The sequence below is a fragment of the Myotis yumanensis genome, unplaced genomic scaffold, assembly GCF_028538775.1.
Source record: "Myotis yumanensis isolate MYYU_CA2020_CCGP unplaced genomic scaffold, mMyoYum1.0.hap1 SCAF_2, whole genome shotgun sequence".
Classification (NCBI taxonomy): Eukaryota; Metazoa; Chordata; class Mammalia; order Chiroptera; family Vespertilionidae; genus Myotis; species Myotis yumanensis.
Genome location: NW_027223753.1, coordinates 70,508,381 through 70,530,741, shown reverse-complemented (window position 1 = coordinate 70,530,741; position 22,361 = coordinate 70,508,381). Strand labels below are relative to the sequence as shown.

At 38.2% G+C, this 22,361-nt stretch overlaps 1 protein-coding gene across 4 annotated transcripts in view; it reads right to left on the bottom strand.

Annotated features, from left to right (window-relative positions):
* The window catches only part of BTBD8 (BTB domain containing 8), a 102,480-nt gene that overhangs the window by 23,198 nt on the left and 56,921 nt on the right, over positions 1 to 22,361 (bottom strand). For 2 of the 4 annotated variants that reach the window (XM_070405584.1, XM_070405586.1), the window contains 4 exons: positions 13,156 to 13,236; positions 11,840 to 11,936; positions 5,766 to 5,854; positions 5,237 to 5,339 (listed from right to left, as the gene is read on the bottom strand). In XM_070405584.1, the coding sequence (XP_070261685.1) occupies positions 5,237 to 5,339; positions 5,766 to 5,854; positions 11,840 to 11,936; positions 13,156 to 13,236 (370 nt within the window). Of the gene's footprint in view, positions 1 to 2,052; positions 2,072 to 2,165; positions 2,549 to 5,236; positions 5,340 to 5,765; positions 5,855 to 11,839; positions 11,937 to 13,155; positions 13,237 to 22,361 lie in introns of those variants that run through there. The other 2 variants (XM_070405587.1, XM_070405588.1) reach the window with 2 other exon arrangements.

The window sequence follows — 22,361 nt, the reverse complement described above, 5'->3', positions numbered from 1 at the left end:
AGGCATTAATATGCACAGTATGCTGTACCGTCCCTTTTACACTTAGCATACATCTGGAATATTTGTTATCAGAATGTAAAGAACCTTGTTATTGTTTTAACAACTATGTAACAATCCATAATATGGATATATTGTAAGTCATTCAACCAGTCCTCTTATGGACACTTACATTAACAATTTTTTTGCTATTGTTGTAATAATGTTGTAGATAACATTATTTCACACATCCTAATAAAGAGGGAATATGCTAATTGCCCTCACGCCATTGCAAAGATGGTGGCGCCCACAGCCAATAAGGAGGGAATATACTGATTGACTGCCCCACCCTCAAAGATGGCTGCACCCACTGCTCCCCTCAGCCCCCCAGAGCCGCCTGAGGCTTGTGCTGCTGGTAGTGGCAGCAGCAGAGGTGTGATGGGGGTGTCGCCTTCCCCTGATGGCTGGGTTGCCTCCCGACCCTGGGGGCTCTCAGACTGTGAGAGGGGGCAGGCCAGGCTGAGGGACCCCCCCCCCCCCGCCCCAGTGTGTGAATTTTCATGCACTGGGCCTCTAGTATGTAAATAAATCTATAGGATAAATTCCTAGGAATAGAATTGTTGGGCCAATACTGCTAGTCTTAGACTGGGTCTAAGACATGGTTTATTTTGAAAAGTGATTCCAAGAGGATCTGAGGCACTGGGAGAGAGAAACAGGGAAGGAGGGAAAGCCAATGGAAGGGTATGTTTTCTAGCTGATAGACTAAAGTGATGCCATGGTACATGTGGTGGAACTCAATTAGAATGAAAGGAGACTTAAGAAGGCTGTCTGCTTTCTTTAATATTTTTGGATAACATACTTTAAATTTTAATTGGAAAATAATAAATATCCTATTTTTATCAAAAGCTAAATATATATTTTATTGGTGCTGAGTTATATAAGTTCTTTATGAATTTTGGATATTAAACCCTTATTAGATGTATCATTGGCAAATATATTCTCCCATTCAGTGGATTGTCTTTTCATTTTGCCAACAGTTTCCTTTGCCATGCAAAAACCTTCTAGTTTGATGTAGTCCCGTTTGTTTATTTTTTCCTTTTGTTTCCCTTGCTCTAGGAGATATATCAGAAAAAATATGCCGTATTTTTTCGTGTATAAGATGCTATTTTTTTCTAAAATCGTTAGACTGAAAATTGAGGGCATCTGATACATGGAAGTCAGCCGAGGAGGGGCCCGCGCGGGTGCATAGCTGCCCAGACCTTGTCAAACAGGCTTCCTCTAATCACGAGCCTTATTGCTATTGGAGGTGGAGGTGGAAAGTGCGCAGATGCAACAGGGACTGGAGCGTTCTTGGGCCCATAAAGATGTAAAAAATTAAAAAGATAAATACCAGTAAGAGACTGTCTTACTCTGTAAAATTCAAAGTAAATGCAATCAGCTATGCAAAAGAGCATGAAAAAAGAGCTGCAGAGAGACAATTTGAACCTCTTCCCACTGAGTGTATGATCAGACAGTGGAGAAAACAGAAAGAACAACTCCTTAAGATGCCAAAATAGAAGGTCTTAATAGGAAAACCAGCAAAATGTTTAAAATATTGATTTCTTAATTTTGGGTTGGAAAAGTGAGGGGTGTCTTCTACATGAGGGCATCTTATACACGGAAAAATACAATAGCTTGAGACATGTCCAAGATCTTACTGCCTATGTTTTCTTCTAGGATTTTTATGATTTCGAGTCTTACATTTAAGTCTTTATTCCATTTTGAATTTAGTCTTGTGTATGGTGTAAGAAGGTGGTCTAGTTTCATTTTTTTGGTACATATCTGCCCAATTTTCCCAACACTATTTACTGAAGGACTATCTTTACCCAATTGTTTTTGCCTCCCTTATCAAATATTAATTGACCATAAAGGCATGGCTTTATTTCTAGACTCTTTATTCTGTTCCACTGATCTACTTGAAGACCCATACTTTTCTAAAAATAAAGTCTTTGCCCACAATGAGAGAATGGCAGCACTTGGTTTTAAAACCTGGCTTTGTAATTTACTGGCACTGTGAACTTGAATAAAAGCACTTACCTCTCTGATTCTCCTTTCTCGTATGTGAAATGGAGATAATAGTTCCTGTTTTATACAAAATTTCAATAAAACAAAAAAGTATTTTTTGAACTGTAAAGGTCTAAAAAACCTACCAAATACTACTACTGTTACTACTACCACTTCTCCTTCTGTGCCTCCTGTTCCTCCTTCTCTTCGTAGTAATAGTAGTGGTATTGGTAGTGGTAATGGTGGTGGTGCCATTTATAGACATGAAGGAATTTGTTATAAGGTCTCAACCTATACAATTGTGGGAGATGGTTAGACAATCTTTGTAGATGATGTGGTAGTTTGAAGTCCACAGGGAAGGCAGTCGAGAAGGGAAGATGGACATAAAGTGAAGATCAAGGACAAGCTGATATCCAAGAGCACAAGTTGTAATCCACAAGGATGGACTCATTTCAGCTCTCACTGACTCCAACCTGGATGAAATGGGTGTCCTTCAGGAGATGTTGGCACCCTTCATCAAAGAGGTAAATACATCCATGGCTCAGGAGAAGAGAACCCAAAAGAGGATACAGGGCAAGGTGAAGCAGTTGCAGGCCTGGCTGCTGTTCCTCGCCAACAAGGTAAGCCAGCAAACAACCAAAATGTACAAGCTAAAAGTGCCTGCTCCAATCTTCCTGGTGTAAAAAAAAGGCTACTGCTGCTTCACATCTACCTTACAAATCTCATGCCAAATTCTCTTGTGGCCACTCTAGAAATATACAAAGAAGGAAATTCTGGGAAGCATGGTTCATTCATGCTTCCCAGACAAGGTACCTTGTCAACCTGGCACCCATACACGTCTCTTTAAACCATATTTAATTCCCAAATAGGGATAACAAAGTTATGCTTCTGCCTAACATAACTATCTCCTATACAACAAATAGGCTAACCCTTTCCTTAAAAGAGGATAAAAATTCTCTTGTGTTGTCTTTGGATAACGTTCACTGTTCTTCAAACTGACTCACACTTCCCTTTGAGTCAGTAACTTAAATACAGAGATATAAAGTTAACTAATATTAACATTGTCTTATATTAGATGGTAGGGTAATAAGACTGTAAAAAATACTTGGAGATATATATATATATATATATATATATATATATATATATATATATATATATATATATCTCCCATGTTCCAAGGCTGTTAAATTGTGTTGTTTACCCATATCTTCAGAAAAAAATCACTTCTACTGTCGTATTAAACAACCTGCTCCCCTATTTATAATGGTCTGGCCCTCTAGCAACTTCAGTGGAAAATTATAGCTAATTTGCCTACAAACATCAGGAGGTTATAATAATCTGGCCACTCAGTGTATATAAACATTCATATAAAAAGGGAAATGAATCATGTTTATATCATAACTATTACAGTGCTCATTTCTATAACTGTTCATTTGCTCATAGCGGGCATTTATATCTACCTTTCCCTACTACACTGCATATTCCCTTTTGATCTCAGCAAGTACCTCTGCTATTTGTAATTCTTTATCCAGGAGGGTGGCCCAAACTTTAATTCCTGAAGAATCTGGGCCATTATCAGTGCTGCCTAAATTTGATTGTTAGTTTTCCATTGATTTTAATCATAGGACATGGGAGCACAGTATTCCAAGTGTACTCCTCATTACCCACGTTGTTACCAACTCAATCTCCCCCATAGTCAGATTCAATCTACCAATAATTCCCCTTCTTTGCCTGTTGGTTTACAAAGTAACCAGAAGGAGGCAGTCTCAACTTTTAGTTTAGTACCGTGGTCGGCAAACTGTGGCTCGCGAGCCACATGCGGCTCTTTGGCCCCTTGAGTGTGGCTCTTCCTAAGCCTTAGGAGTACGCTTATTAAGTTAATAACAATGTACATACCTATACAGTTTAAGTTTAAACAATTTGGCTCTCAAAAGAAACTTCAATCGGTGTACTGTTGATATTTGGCTCTGTTGACTAATGAATTTGCCGACCACTGGTTTAGTAGAATCATTGTAGTGTTTCTAAATGGAAGCATTTTTCTCTTTGGAACTAAGACCTCTAGGATCAGCAGAAACTAAAGTTATAGAGGTAGGAAGCAATAGTTCTGCTTGGATCACTAGGAATAATTCTATGTGGAGCCATTCTCCCTTCCTAGTTTCTGGATCCATGAATCCAAGTTATAAGAGAAATAGCACCATAAATAAAAAATTAATTTAGAGCATATACAGTCACCAGAAGGGCACTATCCCAAACCCAGAAGGCATTGCTACCTTGCTGGCGCTGAAAGTGAGTCTTCAAGAGGCCATTCCAGCCCTAGCTGGTTTGGCGCAGTGGATAAAGCGTCGGCCTGAGGACCAAAGGGTCCCAGGTTTGATTCCAGTCCAGGACACATACCTTGGTTGCAGGCTCCTCCCCAGCCTAGGCCCTCGTTGGGGCTCGTGCAGTAGGCAACCAATAGATGTGTTTCTCTCACATCGATTTTCTCTCTGTCTTTCCCAATCTCTCTAAAAATCATTGGAAAAATATCCTTGGTGAGGATTTAAAAAAAAAAAAAGACAATTTTTCCATTTTATCGAGCCAGCTGCTTCAGGATGATAGGAAACAGGATAGGAAACACGATAAAAGTGAAATTGTGAGCATGGGCCCATTGCTATACATCATTTGCTGTGGACTTCCTTAGTAAGAAGTGATGCTGTGTGAAATACCATGATAGTGGAAAAGGCATTCTGTAAGTCCATGGATAGTGGCTTTGTCAGAAACACGAGGAGCAATGAAGGCAAATTCATATCCAGAGCCAATGTCTATTCCACTGAGAACACATGCCTTTTCCATGAAGTAGTCCAATGTAATTAACCTGCCACCAGGTAGATAGCTGGTCCTCTTGGGGAATGTTGCCATAGAGAAATTTCAGTGTTATATTCAAATCCACCTTAGTGAGTGAAAGTCCATGCTGTTGAACCAATGATGACTTCCATCCCTGGTACCGAGTACCTTTTGTTCATAAACCAATACATACCTTCCTGCTTCTCCGACTGAACCTTGCCTAATGAATTTGGCACATAGGAAGAGACTCCTAAGGATAGGTTTTCAGAACTGGTTCTGGGTTATCTGGAATACAGCTTTACCTTTATAATTGAAATATTGAAATTATTTGTAAACAACTGAATAAACTTCTTCAATGAAATACAAACAAGAGTATTCAGGTTATACTTACTAAGGACTGAATCAACATGTTAAGACAATGTTTCTGAATCTCAGGAGGTACATTTGCAAAGCTTCTCTCAGACCAAAACCTTGCAAAATGCTTTACAATCCACCTGTTATAAATAAAAGAATCTTAAGTTAGAGAAATAAAAATATTTTTCATTATAATATTCAACAATATTTGTGTTTTCAATTTGTACATATATGTTTTGACTAACCTTTACAGTTATTTTTGTGAGCTAAACAGTGGACTTAACTATGCTCTTTTTGGAAAACATATATTTTAAATCCACTTTGGGTTAATATGCATGGATTTTAACATAAGTAATAATGGTTGGGCTAACATAAAATTGATCCCAAGCACCTTGAGTAATAACTAAATCAATATGTCTTTTCAATTGTTACAATTAGGTAAGCATTAAGTTACATATACTGCATCCAAGAAAACCAGCCAAGTCTAAAATTTTCCCAGAAAATTAGGAGAATGAAAGAACAGAATCCCTCAATTAATAGTAACAGCATTACTTCAGATCACTTACTTCATGCAGTCAGCAAAAAGACTTTCCACTCCAACTGAATGAGCGATAATCAGGCATTCTAGTATAGATGCCAAGCTTCTGAGGACAGGCTGAAATTGATAGAAAGCACTATTTTCTTCTTTTTCAACTTACAGAAGCTAAAAGTATTTGATTCATATAGATGATCTGATATATGTACCCAAGTTGCAGAATAAATATGTGTAATTTAAAAATCTGTTATTCTTTTAAAAGGAAGTATTACTAATAACTTCTAGTTTTATAGAACAGCATTTGAGTTCTTTTAGCTGCCAGAATGCACACAATTTCTATTCTAATTCCATTTAGCTTAAATTTTTTAAAGTAAAAGTGGCATAATAATTTCTAGCACATTACATTGCAATATGATTATTTGATCTAATCTGTTTCCTAAAATACAAATATAACTTTTAAGTACATGTGTAATGGAAGGTCCTACACTGACCTCAGATAAAATGATAGAATGTAATTACATCATAATTATATAACACTAGAGGCCCGGTGCATGAAATTCATGCCCTCGGGGGGGGGGGGGGGGAGAAGAGGGTGTGCCTCAGCCCAGCCTGCACCCTCCTGCAGTCCAGGAGCCCTCTGGGGAGTGGGCCTAAGCTGTCAGTTGGACAGCCTTAGTGCTGCCACAGAGGCGGGAGAGGTGGGAGAGGCTCCCGCCACCGCCGCTGCGCTCACCAGCCATGAGCCTGGCTTCTGGCTGAGCGGCATTCCCCCTGTGGGAGCGCACTGACCACCAGGGGGCAGCTCCTGCATTGAGCATCTGCCCCCTGGTGGTCAGTGCATGTTACAGTGACCGGTCGTTCCACTATATGGTCGATTTGCATATTAACCTTTTATTATATAGGCTATATTTTAAAAGCACATATACCAGAAGTAATGAGCTAAAATAACAAATAAATAAAATGTAGATACAAATGAAAACAACTCACTGCTCTTGGCATTAAGCCTCTGTGCTACATGCTGCCCATGTCACGTATTTTCAGTTTTTTTGGACTATGTTCCTAAGCACATTTATTGCCCATTAGGGTAAACAAAGTTCAACTTTTCTTTGAACAAAGTAATTAACTGTGATTTAGGGTTTAGACAATAAAGACCAGCAATTAGCCAATTTGTATATATAGTCTTTAAATGCGTACTTCTGGAGATACCCTACTTTCAGAGTAAAAGTTTCTTCAGAAATGCCTCCATCATAGTCCTAATAAGGTCAGTGATTTCCAACCTCTTAAATCATGAATTGCTATTAATTTGATTGTCTAATATCCGTTTCTTTAAAGTGTTATATTAGTGTTTAATAAATTTAATATAAATATTCTGCTTTGCATATTAACAATTGCGTTGTTCCCCTTGGATAACTTGGAGGTACTCTAAGTTGTCCTAAAATCAAAATGACTTAATATATTGATTTTAAAGTAATAATTCTATCAAGTTAAATAAGTTGATTTTCTGACCCACTTTAGGTGAGAGTATTAAACTAGAATGAGGGGACAGACTACTGGTACAGACATATTTGACAACCTAAAAGTTCCCAGAAGTCTGAAAAACTATAAAAGCAAACACAAGAGTTAAAAAGTCTAACAGCCTAATTTTATTTAAGAACTAGAGGCCCAGTGCACTGGTGGTGTCCCTTGGCCTGGCCTGTGCCCTCTCACAATCCGGGGCCCCTTGGGGAATGTCAGAGAGCTGCTTTCAGCCTGATCTCCGCAGGCCAGGCCAAGGGACCCCACCGGTGCATGAATCTGTGCACTGGGCCTCTAGTATGCATATAAGATCTTTGGTTAATCTCTTCCCGCCCTTCCCCCTCCCACCTCTCCTTTGAGATTCATCAGTCTGTTCCATGTTTCCATGCCTGTGCATTGAGCGTCTTCCCCCTGGTAGTCACTGTGCATTATAACTACCAGACAGTCAGCTAGCTGGTCACTTAGGCTTTTATATATATAGATGACTAGCCCTCTACAACAAAGTACACTAATTGATATATAACAAGAATAATTTCCATAAAATTATTAAAATATAAAACAATTTACTGCTTAAAGTGAAAACTGGCAAACTATAGCTTGTGGGCCAAATCTAGCCTACCACTGTTTTTGTGAATGAAGTTTTATTGGAACACTGCTATTCTGTTTCATTTATATACTGTCTCTAGCTGCTTTTGCTCTACAACAGCAGAACTGAGTAGTTGTGATAGAGACCACATGGCCTACAAAGCCTAGAATATTTACTATCTGGCTTTTACAGAAAAAGTTTACTGATCCCTGGCTTAACGTATTAACTTTAGCTTTCTGAGAATTTTACTTATATGGAAATGCTGATTCCCAAGTGTTTTTGTAAAAATAGGATGACTCACATTTAGTTATTTTCAAACCCTACTTGTAGAATGTGTAAAGACATATATTTAAATCATTACCTAAAAAATTTAAATCAGTGGCAAAAAATATATAAATCCCACTATAACCCTGTAAGTCAGTGGTTCTCAACATGTGGGTCGCGACCATCAGAAAACACATATAGCATGTCAGATATTTACATTATGATTCATAACAGTAGCAAAATTACAGTTATGAAGTAGCAACGAAAATAATTTTATGGTTGGGGGTCACCACAACATGAGGAACTGTATTAAAGGGTTGTGGCATTAGGAAGGTTGAGAACCACTACTCTAAGTAAAGTCCCAAAGTCATGTAAAAGGCAAGACTATAAAGTTTTTTTTTTTTTTTTTTTTTAATATATTTTATTGATTTTTTACAGAGAGGAAGGGAGAGGGATAGAGAGCCAGAAACATCAATGAGAGAGAAACATTGATCAGCTGCCTCCTGCACGCCCCCCACTGGGGATGTGCCTGCAACCAAGGTACATGCCCTTGACCGGAATCGAACCTGGGACCCTTGAGTCTGCAGGCCGACGCTCTATCCACTGAGCCAAACCGGTTCTGGCAAGACTATAAAGTTAATGAAATGACCGAAGTCAGCCTGCCAGGAGTTCCAGGGTCAGTTACCCACCATATTATACCTAAATTTGTATTACTATGGAGAGTGTTATTAAAGGCTTACTATATTTAAGTCACTGCCAAGAAACTGCATAACTGAGATCTAGAAGTTAAAATTATATATTTAAAGATATGTTCACACAAATATATATTATCAAAATATATAAAGCAAATAATTTAAAGATCAGGTCAATGAAAAGAGAAATATGTTACCACAGCAATACAGACTATATGAAAATACATAAAATAAAGTAAAAAAGGTTTTCAACAAAATACCATATTAATAATTTTTTAAATTTCCTTTTCTGTTATTTTGATGGCATCAAATATTATGCCTATTGTTTTTTAAAGTTGAGGGCATTATTGAAAGTAAAATATAAGAAGCTGCACACAACCCATAAGACTATCCATAAAAGAGATTATTTTGTAAATGTTAGATGCAATTGGTCTATTAAGGATTCTCAGCTCAGAGAAGATACTAACATAAAACTTCTTTTTCCCACCTAGCGCTGTCAACCATGCTGTGTCGAAATCCCCCTTAGTATATCCCTTAATGCCTTATAGGCAAATTTCAGTAGTTTGTGGTTACTTTTGGTATTGAAATTCAGTATACTACTGTTAAACACCTATCTTGTATCTGACTTAAATCACTGACTATATTGATAGTAGAACGTATGGAATAGGGCAGTCGCCCTGCACCTCCAGAGTCTAGGTCTAACACGTTTGGAAGAGGGCTATGGGCAGCTATGGTCACCTTAAGTAACTAACCAGAGACCAACATGGTAGTAGGGAGGTGTCCTTGACTTTGCTCTAATTCAGATGTTGGTGTATTGGTGGCCTAGTCTGATTTGGCGGCTCTTTTAGGGGCAGACTAAACTTCACCCGAGTCTCTCAGTGGATAGAGATTCCTCGCAGGGGTCCTCAAACTACGGCCCGCGGGCCACATGCAAATATAAATATTGTATTTGTTCCTGTTTTGTTTTTTTTTACTTCAAAATAAGATATGTGCAGTATGCACAGGAATTTGTTCATAGTTTTTTTTTTTTAAACTATAGTCCGGCCCTCTAACGGTCTGAGGGACAGTGAACTGGCCCCCTGTTTAAAAAGTTTGAGGACCCCTGCTAGTGGTTCATGATGCACAGTGAGTCCCAGGTGGGACACAGTGTCACCAGGCCCTGTATCCTCTAATCTTCATGAACCACTAAGGTCCTTTTCATTCAAAACTTCAGTACTGAATCTTTGTGACTCCAGAGGCTTTCTTCCCCAAAATCATGTTTATTCAGTTTGTAATTAAAAGAACCAATGAATATTTAATATTAAAAGAGCATCTTTTACTTTGTCTGATGTTAGAATAGCAATAAAAGGAGAGGACATCCAGAAAATTAGATGACCAGGTACAATTCACTCACCAGTAGGATATCAGATGTCAAGTGAACTCCCCATACTTTTTTCTATTTATAATAACTATTGTTCCTAATCACCAGGTTAGTACTGACTTCTCCAGCAAGCCTCCTCCTCCTTTTAGAAATATCCACATTCAAGTATACTCTCATTGGTTTCTGAAGCATATTCCAAGCTCTCCCCAAAAATCTCTTACCACTTTCTTTTTTTCTTTAATGGAAGCTCCAGAGTGGGCTGGTTTTATAGTTATGGTAGATATCCCTCTGGGGGATGTGAAGACATCTTTAGTCTTTATTTGGGATATGCTTGGATCTCCCTCCCAACTTTCATTTGGTTGGGAAGATGGAGGAAGCAGATGAAAGGGAAGGAAAATCTTTCACCAGAATTATTCACTTTCTACAAAGCTGAGGTCACCACAGACTGCCATCCTGCTAGTTCCCTTACTTATAGAGGCTGGAATAAAGAGTCGAGTAGAGGTAGCTGAATTTAATTGTTCCTCAGTAAACCCTGAGACTGTGATAGTGGTGGTGGTACAAGACCCATCTGTTCATAGCTCTGTTTTAGTACATGGGGTGCTTCCTTAGCTACAACATATAGAGAGCTAGGAAAAGTCCTACCCAACACAAAAATCTAAATTTAATTATTGAAATTATTAAAATTACCAAATTACAATTCATACAATGTATATTGTTGCCTCAAGTATCCAATAAGAGGGGAATATTGATATAAACAATTCTTCTAAGATTTGTTTTTGTTGATTATAAAAGTAATACATACCATTGTACAAAATTTAAAAAATACAGAAAAACATAAATAAGAATATAAAAAATAACCTATAATCACAGAGTAAATTAAAACAATGAAGAATATAAAAACAATGTACAGCCTGGCCAGTGTGGCTCAGTGGTTGAGTGTCGACCTATAAACCAGGAGATCACGGTTCAATTCCTGGTGAGGGCACATGCCTGGGTTGTGGGCTTGGTTCCCAGTGTGGGGCATGCAGGAGGCAGCTGATCAATGATTCTCTCTCATCATTGATGTTTCTTTCTCCCTCTCCCTTTGCCTTCCTGTCTGAAATCAATAAAATATATATATAAAAAAAAACAAAAACAATGTACAAAATGGAATCTGTACAAATACACAGTATATGATCTTTTTTTAGACAATAAATTTATGTTTACATAAACTAAAATTTAGAAGTTGGTATTTTAGAAGAGAAATATATTCCACCCCAAATACATGTTATAAAGAGAAGTGTTAGAAAAAAGGAGTATAATTTCAGGGAAAAGAACCAGGGAAGCACTGTGATAAATGTACCTTGGTAAATGTAGAAGGGAACCTGGGTTCCTGATTTCCTTTCTCTTATTTCCAAACCCTGAGTCAAAGATGTACACTTCTCCATCTCTGAATTGTATAGGATACTCATGTTTCCTTTCAATAAACCCACCTTAATTTTATTTAATTTAAAATGATCTTAATGTCTGTGTTTTGTTTTGTTTTAAGTATAGCACATGAGTTATTTGTCAACTAAAGTTCCCATTAAGTTAACTTAATATTTTTAAGATGTAAACACTTCACTGTCAGAGTTAAAAATCTAGTAGGTAATAGTGTGTGACTTTAAGGCATAAGTACTGGGTAAAGATTTCTGAAACTCAATAATTACCTTCTGAAAGAAATTACAGTAATCTCTTCTTAAAATATAGATTGCTACTTCTTTTAATCCTTCAAGTCCATACATATCAGCCATATTGAGTATTTTACTAAAATAAAAATAGATATGGGATTAATTCTCCATTTTAAAAACCAAGGCAAATACATAGTAATTTCCTACTAATATATAGTGTTTTAAAAAAGAAAAACCTAAATTATTATTATTAATTTAATTATAACTTTCTGCCCCACATAATAAATAATCTTTATGGATTACAAAAAGGCCAAAAGTCGAAAGCACTGTCACATGATTTGAATAGTGAGTAACAAAAAATAAATTTGAAGATGTTTCAATCAAATTCCTCTCAGAATCGTAGATATATCTCAACATCCAGGAAACTGCTTTGAAGGCTGTTAAAGTTATAAAGTCTTTGCAACAAATCTGTATAATATAAGTTTTGGGGTAGCAAATTGATGCTTATCAGATTGAAATGCTTACAAATGACCCTAAGATTAGAGACATCATGCAATTATTCAAAACGCTTTCAGTCACTTCTTTTATTGGGCAAATATTTCCGAGCACCCATACATACTTTAGGTACTTAGGAAACCAACAAGCCTGGAGAGCAAGATAAATTCATATAGGTTTCCAGGGGGAAAACTTCAGTACTGAATCTTTGTGACTCATGATACTTTCTTTCCCCAAATCATATTTATTCAGTTTGTAAGTAAACAAACCAATGAATATTTAATATTAAAAGAGCAGCTTTCACTTTGATGTTAGAATAGCAATAAAAGGAGAGCACATGCAGAAAATTAGATGACCAGGTACATTTCACTCTCCAAAAGAATTTCAGCAGTTTAAATGGCATTTCACTATAGAGCACTTAAGAATCACATCATTGTTGGTCTTTAAAATGCCTATATTCTTAAATTAACTTTAAGGTTTTTCTTTTTCTGTTTTAAGAGACATGCTAAAGTTAAAAAATAAAGTAGTACAATAATTGTTCAAAATTTGATAAAGGTTCAATCAATTTTGTTTTATAAAATCCTCTCATTTATTTTCCAAAACAAATATAAGGTTTTTCTAACATAATTTAAGTCTAATAAAGACTTTTCTTAATCTTCTTACTGAGTTGCTAGAACATTTTTTCTTCTAAAAACAGTAACATTATTTTTAGATATTCCCAAATACACACAAGATATGGCAAAACAGGTAATAAAAGTGAAGCTTCTACTTCACTGATACTTTGAAACATAGCTCAACAAAGCAGAAGCCAAAAAATATTAATACTTTTATATTTAAAATAATTAAAAAATAATACATACCCAACATTAGCTTTGTCTGGAAAGTCCAAAGTTCCTCCATATATAAAGTACATCATAACGTTCATTTCTACATGGTTTATACTGAAAAAAGAAAGGAAAACTAAACGCAAATCCAGAAATAATTAAGGTTTAATTGATATTAATTATACATTCTATTTTCCCATAAACTTTTAGCCAAGATAAAGTTTTTTTTGTTACATTGTTTGTATTTTATACATTTTGTGTTTTTTAAAAATATATTTTATTGATTTTTTACAGAGAGGAAGGGAGAGGGATAGAGAGTTAGAAACATTGATGACAGAGAAACATCTATCAGCTGCCTCCTGCACACCTCCTACTGGGGATGTGCCCGAAACCAACGTACATGCCCTTGACTGGAATCGAACCTGGGACTCGTCAGTCCACAGACCGACGCTCTATCCACTGAGCCAAACCGGCTAGGGCATAGCCAAGATAAAGTTTTAATCTCACTTTTATCTAAAGAATATATTCTTCAAATAACATCCATGCAGGTATGCCATTAATTTAATATGAAGTATGATTGCAGCTATGGCTTTTTATATGTTATAAAGTGTTATTAGCAAATTATCACACCACTGGTTACTTATTATTTATTATGGTTTAGCCTCACATTTTCTCTCCTCAGTTCTATGACAGAATCCTTTTGATACCGTTGTAATAAACCTAGTTATCAGTTATTAATTAACAGGGAAGGAACAAAGGGAAGGCAAATATTATAGGCATGCCCAGTAAATTCTGGGTGACATAGGGAAGGTACTTGTCAGTCGCACGCGGGAACAGGTCATTGGGCAGAGTAGGTGTGGTCACTGCAAGCACAGGAAGACTTGAGATACATAAGCTCCTAAACAAAGGAGTGCCCTCTCTTGCCTCTTGTGTGCTGGGCTCCTGGCTCTATTGTTGCAGGGGGGACACTCCCCTTCATTTGCCCACACAATGGACTGATGGACTGGAACTAGCCTGATGCTGTGCTGGACCCAATGCCAACATGGAACAGAAACTAGACTCTGGCTTTGCTTCTAGCACCGCTGAATCCCCAGTTGCATATCTTCTTGGACTGGTTTAAGGGTAATGGGACTTTAGAAACTGAGGGATGTAATTCCACACAAATGAAGCTTTCGACCACATCTCATCCTCCCATGGGAGCCTCCGGAAATGCTTATTCCAGCAGCACCCCAAGAACCCCACTCTCACCAGCAACAGAGAAAGGCATTCTCTGATAACATTTTCATATGGGTTTCCTGCCTAAAATAATCTCCTTGCTTTCCATTTCCCACACTGCCATTAGAGTGACTTTGCTAAAATATAAATCTGATATAGTCCTTCCATTTCAACAATTCTCCATAGTCCACAAGAAAAAAAGTCCAAATTCCTTAGCGTGGTGTACAGTATTCATTATCATCTGACTTCTGGTTCTTCCTCTCTAGCAGCTGATCCAAGAAAAGTGAACTACTTATTTCCTATACCAGAACTACCTGTAATTCCTTATACATCCATGCCTTAGCACATACTGTTCACTTGGCTGAAAATGCTCTCCTGCTGCCCGGATGGTATGGTACAGTGGTTGGGCGTCAACCCATGAACCAGAAGGTTATGGTTCAATTCCCAGTCAGGGCACATGCCTGGGTTGCCAGCTCCATCCCCAGTAAGGGATATGCAGGAGGCAGCCGATCAATGATTCTCTCTCATCATTGATGTATCTATCTCACTCTCTCCTCCTTTCCTTTCTGAAATAAACAAAAATATACTTTAAAAAAATCCTCTCCCTATTTACTTCATTCAGACACAAGACATGTGATTCTTTATCTCTGATTTTTTTCCTTAGTGCCCTAAGGCAAAAAAATCACTGACTGTCAAACACAATAACTAACATCTATATTGAGCACTTGGTATGAGCCAGTCACTGAGCTAATAAGCATTTTGAATGCTATTAGCACATTTAATCATCATAACAACTCAACAGTAGGTACCATTATTAGTCTCATTTTATAGATGAAAAAACTGAAATTAAGTAACTTGCCCCAGGTCAAATGGATAGTGATGGATTGGAATTTAAATCCAGGGAGACAGACTCCAAAGCCTGGGCTCTTAAGAAGTATGCTATATATACTTTCATTATCACATTTATCAAACTGACTTGTAATATCTTTATTTATATATTTGTTTCTCTTTCTAGACTGAGTTATGTGAGGGGAGGGTTTGTATCTTAGTTTCCTTGCATCTCTAGTAGCAGCAGAATGTCAGCATTGATTCACTATCCCAGGATGAGAAGATTTCCCATTTCCCACATAGCACTGGAGCTATGCAGTGGGATCAGAGTGAGGACAGTGCTGATAAGACACCCATAGATTGTTAAGCATAGGACCTAAATATATGCTAAACTTTAAGGAATGAATAAAAGGAAGAAGGCAAGAAGATAAGAAATGGAGTCCCACAGGGCAGTACTTAGAAAGGTGTTTGCTTTGATTCTATGGCCTTAAATAATACATGCTTCATAAATAGTTAATGAAATGTTTAAATAAATGGCTTATTAGGGCACTTATAGCATCTTTCAAAACCTTCAGAGGAACACACTGAGTTATAATATATATATGTTTATTTATTAAATTTATAAATATAAATTTGTCCTTGCTATGGCTAAGTACTGGTTTCTACTGTTTCAAAATTCCAATCTTTAATACTTAGAAAAAAAGTCAATTCCTAAATGTTCTCATTTATATACTATGGATATGACAAGAATAATTTTGACATATTATCTATAGCCTATTAATCTAAATACTAGCATAATTACTAGAATGTATACTAATCCATACACTTTTCCTCAAATATCAAGAGCCATTCTTGTCAATGTTAATGAGAATTAGTCATTTATGTTGAAAGACTGGTTTAAGACTTGACATATTTAAGCAAAAAATAATGACTAAATAAAAACAAAAGTAGTTTTATTGACATAAATAGCAAAATCTAGACATGAGTCTATATATCAATATATATGATAGCTATAAAAATAGCAAGAAACCATTTTCCTGCTGTCTTGACAGATGTTTTACTAATACATTCTCAGTATTGTGTTGTAAGTCATTTGTATTTTTACTAAAAGTGTCTGAAAGACATGATCAACTGACCTAAAAGAGTAACAAGTTACTCCAATAGCCCGCAGTTTAAATGGGAAGAGTTAAAGCACTATTTCCATTTAAACAGAATCAGAATAGAAGCTTGTAGGAGATGAAAACATTACATATACTCAGAGTCAGAACAAAGAAAAATGTATGAGGACAGAACTCTAAGATCAGAGAGCAAAGATACTCCTACTCTACTAAAATCTCTGTGCTTCCAAAAGTTCCAGGTCCCTATGTGTGTGGGTTAAAGTAACATATGGACTCCATTCATTTGTTCATTCATCAGTTCACATTCAATATTTATTGAATGATAGGCTCTATTCTAGACCTTGAGGATACAAGAAGCTTGCATTCTAGAAGGGGGGCATGGGCAATAAATATGTAAACAAATATATAAACAGGATAATTTTAGTAGTGAAAAGTATCATGAAGACAATACAACAGGATAATATAAAGGAGAATAACTGGAATGTTTGGCTGTTGCTACTTTAGTTGGGATAGTCTGGGGAAAGCCCAGGGACCAGATCATGCAGGGTCTTGTGGGTTATGGTAAAGATTTGGATTTAATTCTAACTATGATGAGCAGGCACTGAGGATTTTAATCAGAAGAGAATTATGATCTGATTTATATTTCGAAAGATCATACTGAAGGTTCAGAGCAATCCCCAGAAATCTCCGAAGGGAGATGAGACAATCTAATTTCATGCTTCAAAGCCCCAAGCCACCACTGGAGGACATCTATGTATAGAAAATGGAAATATGTGAGGTTTCTTTACAGAAATACTGCTGGGCTTCAGCTTCCAGTATAGGAATTGGTAAATCTCTCTCTTCTTCCACCAGAGCAGGAGAACTTTTTTCAAGTATACCCTTCTACCTCCCAACTCTGGAGCATGGGTAGAAGTAGGGTTGTAGGGCTGTAGGACTCTACTATTCCTACCTCAATTTGTTGAAGGCTGTCTCACTTGAAAAATATTACATGCATTATGTCTTGAGTTACTACTCATTAAGAACATTGTGGTTCTTTTCTGTGAGGACAGACAGGATTTCATTCTAATCTGTTGCAGAAAACATCCTGCAGACATGTAACACTGGCCCAGTTCCAAGACAGGCTGCTGATCAAGCAATGCAGGCACTGCTGTCCTGGTATTGGTAATGACCCTCACTTGAACCCATTTCTCTCTAGAAAATGAGAACAATCTAATTTAGGAGGGAAAAAAAAAGATAAGACAAATATTATTGAGAACTACATCCTATGTAGCAAGCACTATGCCAAGTTGTTTCCTTGCGGTATTTCATTTAATCTTTTCAACAACCTCAGAAAGTTCAGGGAAAGTAAGCAATGTTCCTAAAGTCATATAAAAAGTTTGGACTGGATGTAGGAGTGCCTCTGAAAACACCAGAGCCCATTATCTTTCTACTATACCACATGACCCACGGAAACATCTACCCAGCTTTACAGTATAAGTTAATATGAAAACAGAATTTGTTATAATATACAAATCCCTAAAAGATGTGATTTTTTTTAAAGTAAAATTTCTAGGGAGAAACCAAGATGGCGGCATAGGTAAACAATGGAAATTGCTGCCTCCCACAACAACTTCAAAAATACAACGAAAAGACAAGACAGACATCATCCAGAACTATAGGAAGGCTGGCTGAGTGGAAATTCTACAACTAGAAGGAAAGAGAAAAGCACACTGAGACTCAGAGGAGCTGCGGAAGTAAAGTGCAGAGGTACGGAGGCTTGAGCGCGTGCGGAAAGGGGCTGGCACCTGAGGACGTGGCTGCCTTTTTGAATTGGGAGGGAGTCACAAGCTCCCGACTGCTCTGAACTCCAGTTCCGGGAAGTCTCTGGGGACCCAGGACTCATACGGGGAGAAACTGGACTGTCTAGCAGCGGGCAGAACTCGGAACTCGAGGGCGGCTTTCTCTCAGAGGTGCTTGCAGCAATTACCGGGACACTGAGACGCGGGGCGCCTTAGGGCAGGGCTGAGGATCAGCCATAGCTGCTTGCTCCTCCCTGTTGATTCTCTGAGACCCTGCCCCACCCAGGCTGTGGCAGAGGCTTTTGCACATGAATGCCCTGGCCCTTTGCAATCTGAAAATTACCTAACAAACTGCAGCTGGGCCAGACAGACCCAGAACTTCTAAGAGAAGGCCCGAGGCCCCACAGCAGCTTGCATTGCTTCACAGCTGGGCCTCATCTGGGCACCTCCAAACCCCAAAAAAGGAAGGGGAATCTGCAGATCTCTTCATAGCTCCTGCTGGGTAGCCTCAGGCAGAGGCTAAATTAGCACCTCCTTAGAGATCCAAGAGCCAGTGTACCCAGTGGTCAGAGTGGGACCATCCAGATTACAACTCCTCAGATCCATAAGGGACACACTCAGGGGGCAGACTCAGTGAGCACCAAAGCCCCACTGAAGCAAGTCTTGCCCCAGAGGGGTGTCTCCAGCACAGAAGTTCTCCCACTGCAGACACAGCTGATTTTCACAGCCAATTGGCCTGGAGGTCAATTCCTCCCAGTGATAACTACAACAATCAAGGCTTAACTACAACAAGACTACAACAAGACTGTGCACAAAGTCCACAATGGGGTGCACCAAGAGTGTCCACCTCAGGTAATTGGGGAGGCGGAGCCACTGGGCCCTATAGGGCACCTAGCATACAAAGCCACTCTACCAACACAGGGAAGCATAAAAAATGCAGAGACAAAGAAACAGGTCACAAATGACAGAAATGGAGGAAAGCAAATGACTGGATATAGAGTTCAAAACCACGGTTATAAGGTTTTTCAAGAATTTTCTGGAAACCGCCGATAAATTTAGTGAGACCCTGGAAGATATGAAAAAAGACCAACTAGAAATTAAGCATGCACTGACTGAAATAAAGGATATTATGCAGAGTTCCAACAGCAGACTAGAGGATCACAAGAATCAAGTCAAAGATTTGAAATACGAAGAAGCAAAAAACACCCAACCGGAAAAGCAAAATGAAAAAAGAATCCAAAAATATGAAGATAATGTAAGGAGCCTCTGGGGCAGCTTCAAGCGCACCAACATCCAAATTATAGGGGTGCCAGAAGAAGAGAGAGAGCAAGATATTGAGAACCTATTTGAAGAAATAATGACAGAAAACTTCCCCTACTTGGTGAAAGAAATAGACTTACAAGTCCAGGAAGCGCAGAGAACCCCAAACAAAAGGAATCCAAAGAGGACCACACCAAGACACATCATCACTAAAATACCAAGAGCAAAAGACAAAGAGAGAATCTTAAAAGCAGCAAGAGAAAGACAGTCAGTTACCTACAAGGGAGTACCCATACGACTGTCAGCTGATTTCTCAACAGAAACTATGCAGGCCAGAAGGGAGTGGCAAGAAATATTCAAAGTGATGAATGCCAAGAACCTACAACCAAGACTACTTTATCCAGCAAAGCTATCATTCAGAATTGAAGGTCAGATAAAGAGCTTCACAGATAAGGAAAAGCTAAAGGAGTTCATCACCACTAAACCAGCATTATATGAAATGCTGAAAGGTATTCTTTAAGAAGAGGAAGAAGAAAAAGGTATATATAAAAATTATGAACAGCAAATACATATCTATCAACAAGTGAATCTAAAAATCAAGTGAATAAAAAATCTGATGCTAATATGCAGCCAAGGTTGAGAATCACTGGTATAGATAATATTAAAAATATATCTAAACGTGCAATTCTTTGTCCAAAAAATGAGCATGTTCAAAAATTAAATGAAGAAAATTTGGATATACTCAATGGAGATTTTCACACATATTTGAGTGATGATTCCATTGATTCCACAGATGATGCTGAAAAGGAAAATTTTCCCATCGAATTACTCCTTCAGGAATGCCGTGTCATAAATTAAAATTCAAAGTGGGTGCAATCATCATGCTATTGAGAAATCTCAATAGTAAATGGGGTCTTTGTAATGGTACCAGGTTTATTATCAAAAGATTATGACCTAACATTATCAAAGCTGAAGTATTAACAGGATCTGCAGAGGGAGAGGTTGTTCTGATTCCAAGAATTAATTTGTCCCCATCTGACACTGGCCTCCCATTTAAATTGATTCAATGACGATTTCCCGTGATGCCAGCATTTGTGATGACTATTGATAAATCACAAGGACAAACTCTAGACAAAGTAGGCATATTCCTACCTAAACCCATTTTCGCACATGGTCAGTTATATGTTGCTTTCTCTCGAGTTTGAAGAGCATGTGATGTTACAGTCAAAGTTCTAAGTACTTCATCACAAGGGAAATTAGTCAAGCACTCTGAAAGTTTTCACTCTTAATGTGGTGTATGGGGAGATATTAGAATAAGTTTAATCACTTTATCAGTCGTTGTTTGCATCACTGTTGTTTTCATATCATGTTTTTGTTGTTTTTATATCATGTTTTTGTCGTTTTTATATCATGCCCCTGTTGTTGTTATATCCTTTTGTTACTGTTCATTTATTAATAAATTTATATATTATTTTCAAAAAAAAAAAATCTGATGAACAGAGTAAACTGGTGAATATAATAGAACCAGGGGCATGGAAAGGGAGTGGACTGACAATTCTCGGGGGGAAAGGCGTGTTGGGGTGCAGGAAGGGACTGGACAAAAATCGTACACCTATGGATGAGGACAGTGGGAGGGGTAAGGGCAGAGGGTGGGGTGGGAACTGGGTGGAGGAGAGCTATGGGGGGAAAAAAGAGGAACAACTGTAATAATCTGAACAATAAAGATTTAATTTAAAAAATAAAAAAAATTTTTCTAAATTCCCTTTACTCTTCCAATGGCTTTTATTAAACCATGATACTAATAACATTTTAGATAGCAATCTGAGACATTCTTCTTTCATTTTAGTGTTAGAAAACCTTGCTTTTATTACTCAAGGTAAGAGAAATGGAACTCAGTTCCAATGTGCTAGCATGAGAAGTGAAAAAGCCAATTGGGAGTGAGCCCTCACTGCTGATACAGCAGCTCTGGGTAAGATGAACCAGTAAGAAGCAGAGCCTTGCTTATAGAACAGAAGTGAAGAGGAAATACCGAAAGAGGAGTGAGCCTGGTCATTGTGGCATTACTGCACCAATTTGGATGACACTTGAAACAAATTTGGTTTCTTCTATTTGGCTTTCCCTTGAATAAGCTATTACAGTCTGTCAGCAGTAGTTAAGCCATGTTATAAAGGTAAATATTTATCCATTACCTCCATCAAAATCAAAGATAGGGAATTACAGGGGAGGGAATAGGGACCAATAGTTGATGCCACTAATTCTTTCTTTTCTACTGATCTCTTAATAAAGAGACATCATTTTTAAAAGTCTGTGTATTTTGAATGTTTAAATCTAATGGTTCATGAGCGTTGATTAAGGACTGCCTTTATTCCTATTGCTAAACTCAGAAGTAACCTTGAACAATATCTACACTAATAAAAGAGAAACATGGTAATTGGCGTACGACCGCTACCCTTCCCATTGGCTAATCAGTGAGTATATACAAATTAACTGTCAGCCAAGATGGCGGCCGGCAGCCAGGCAGCTGATGCGAACAGGGAGGCTTGCTTCCTTCAGTGACAGAGAACTCCAACTTTCCCCGCCGGCCTCTGAGCTTCAGTTGGAAACATAGTAACATTTATAGAAGATAAACAAAAGCCCAGAAACCTCCTGTCAGTCAGCCGGGATCTCAGAGCTGGAGTCGCAACATTGTTTCAAATACAGAAAACAAAGGCCAGAAACCTGCTTTCAGCCGAGCCTCAGAGAGAAAGCCGGCTCTCAGCTCCAGTGACAGCCATAGAAGGTAAATAAATGCCAGAATAAAAAAAAAGAAAAAAAGGAGAGGTTTGGAGCTTCAGTCGCCCGCCAGCCTGAAAACGGCCCTCAGCCCCTCACCCAGACTGGCCAGGCACCCCAGTGGGGACCCCCACCCTGAAGCAACAAGATGGCGGCTAATTTGCATACTGAAGGCGGGCGGCAGCAGGCAAGGCTGTCTGCGGTCTGGGACCCGGATCTGTGACCCTGCCGGGCGGGATCAGCGGAGCCGCGAGGCCTCCCGGCACCGGGA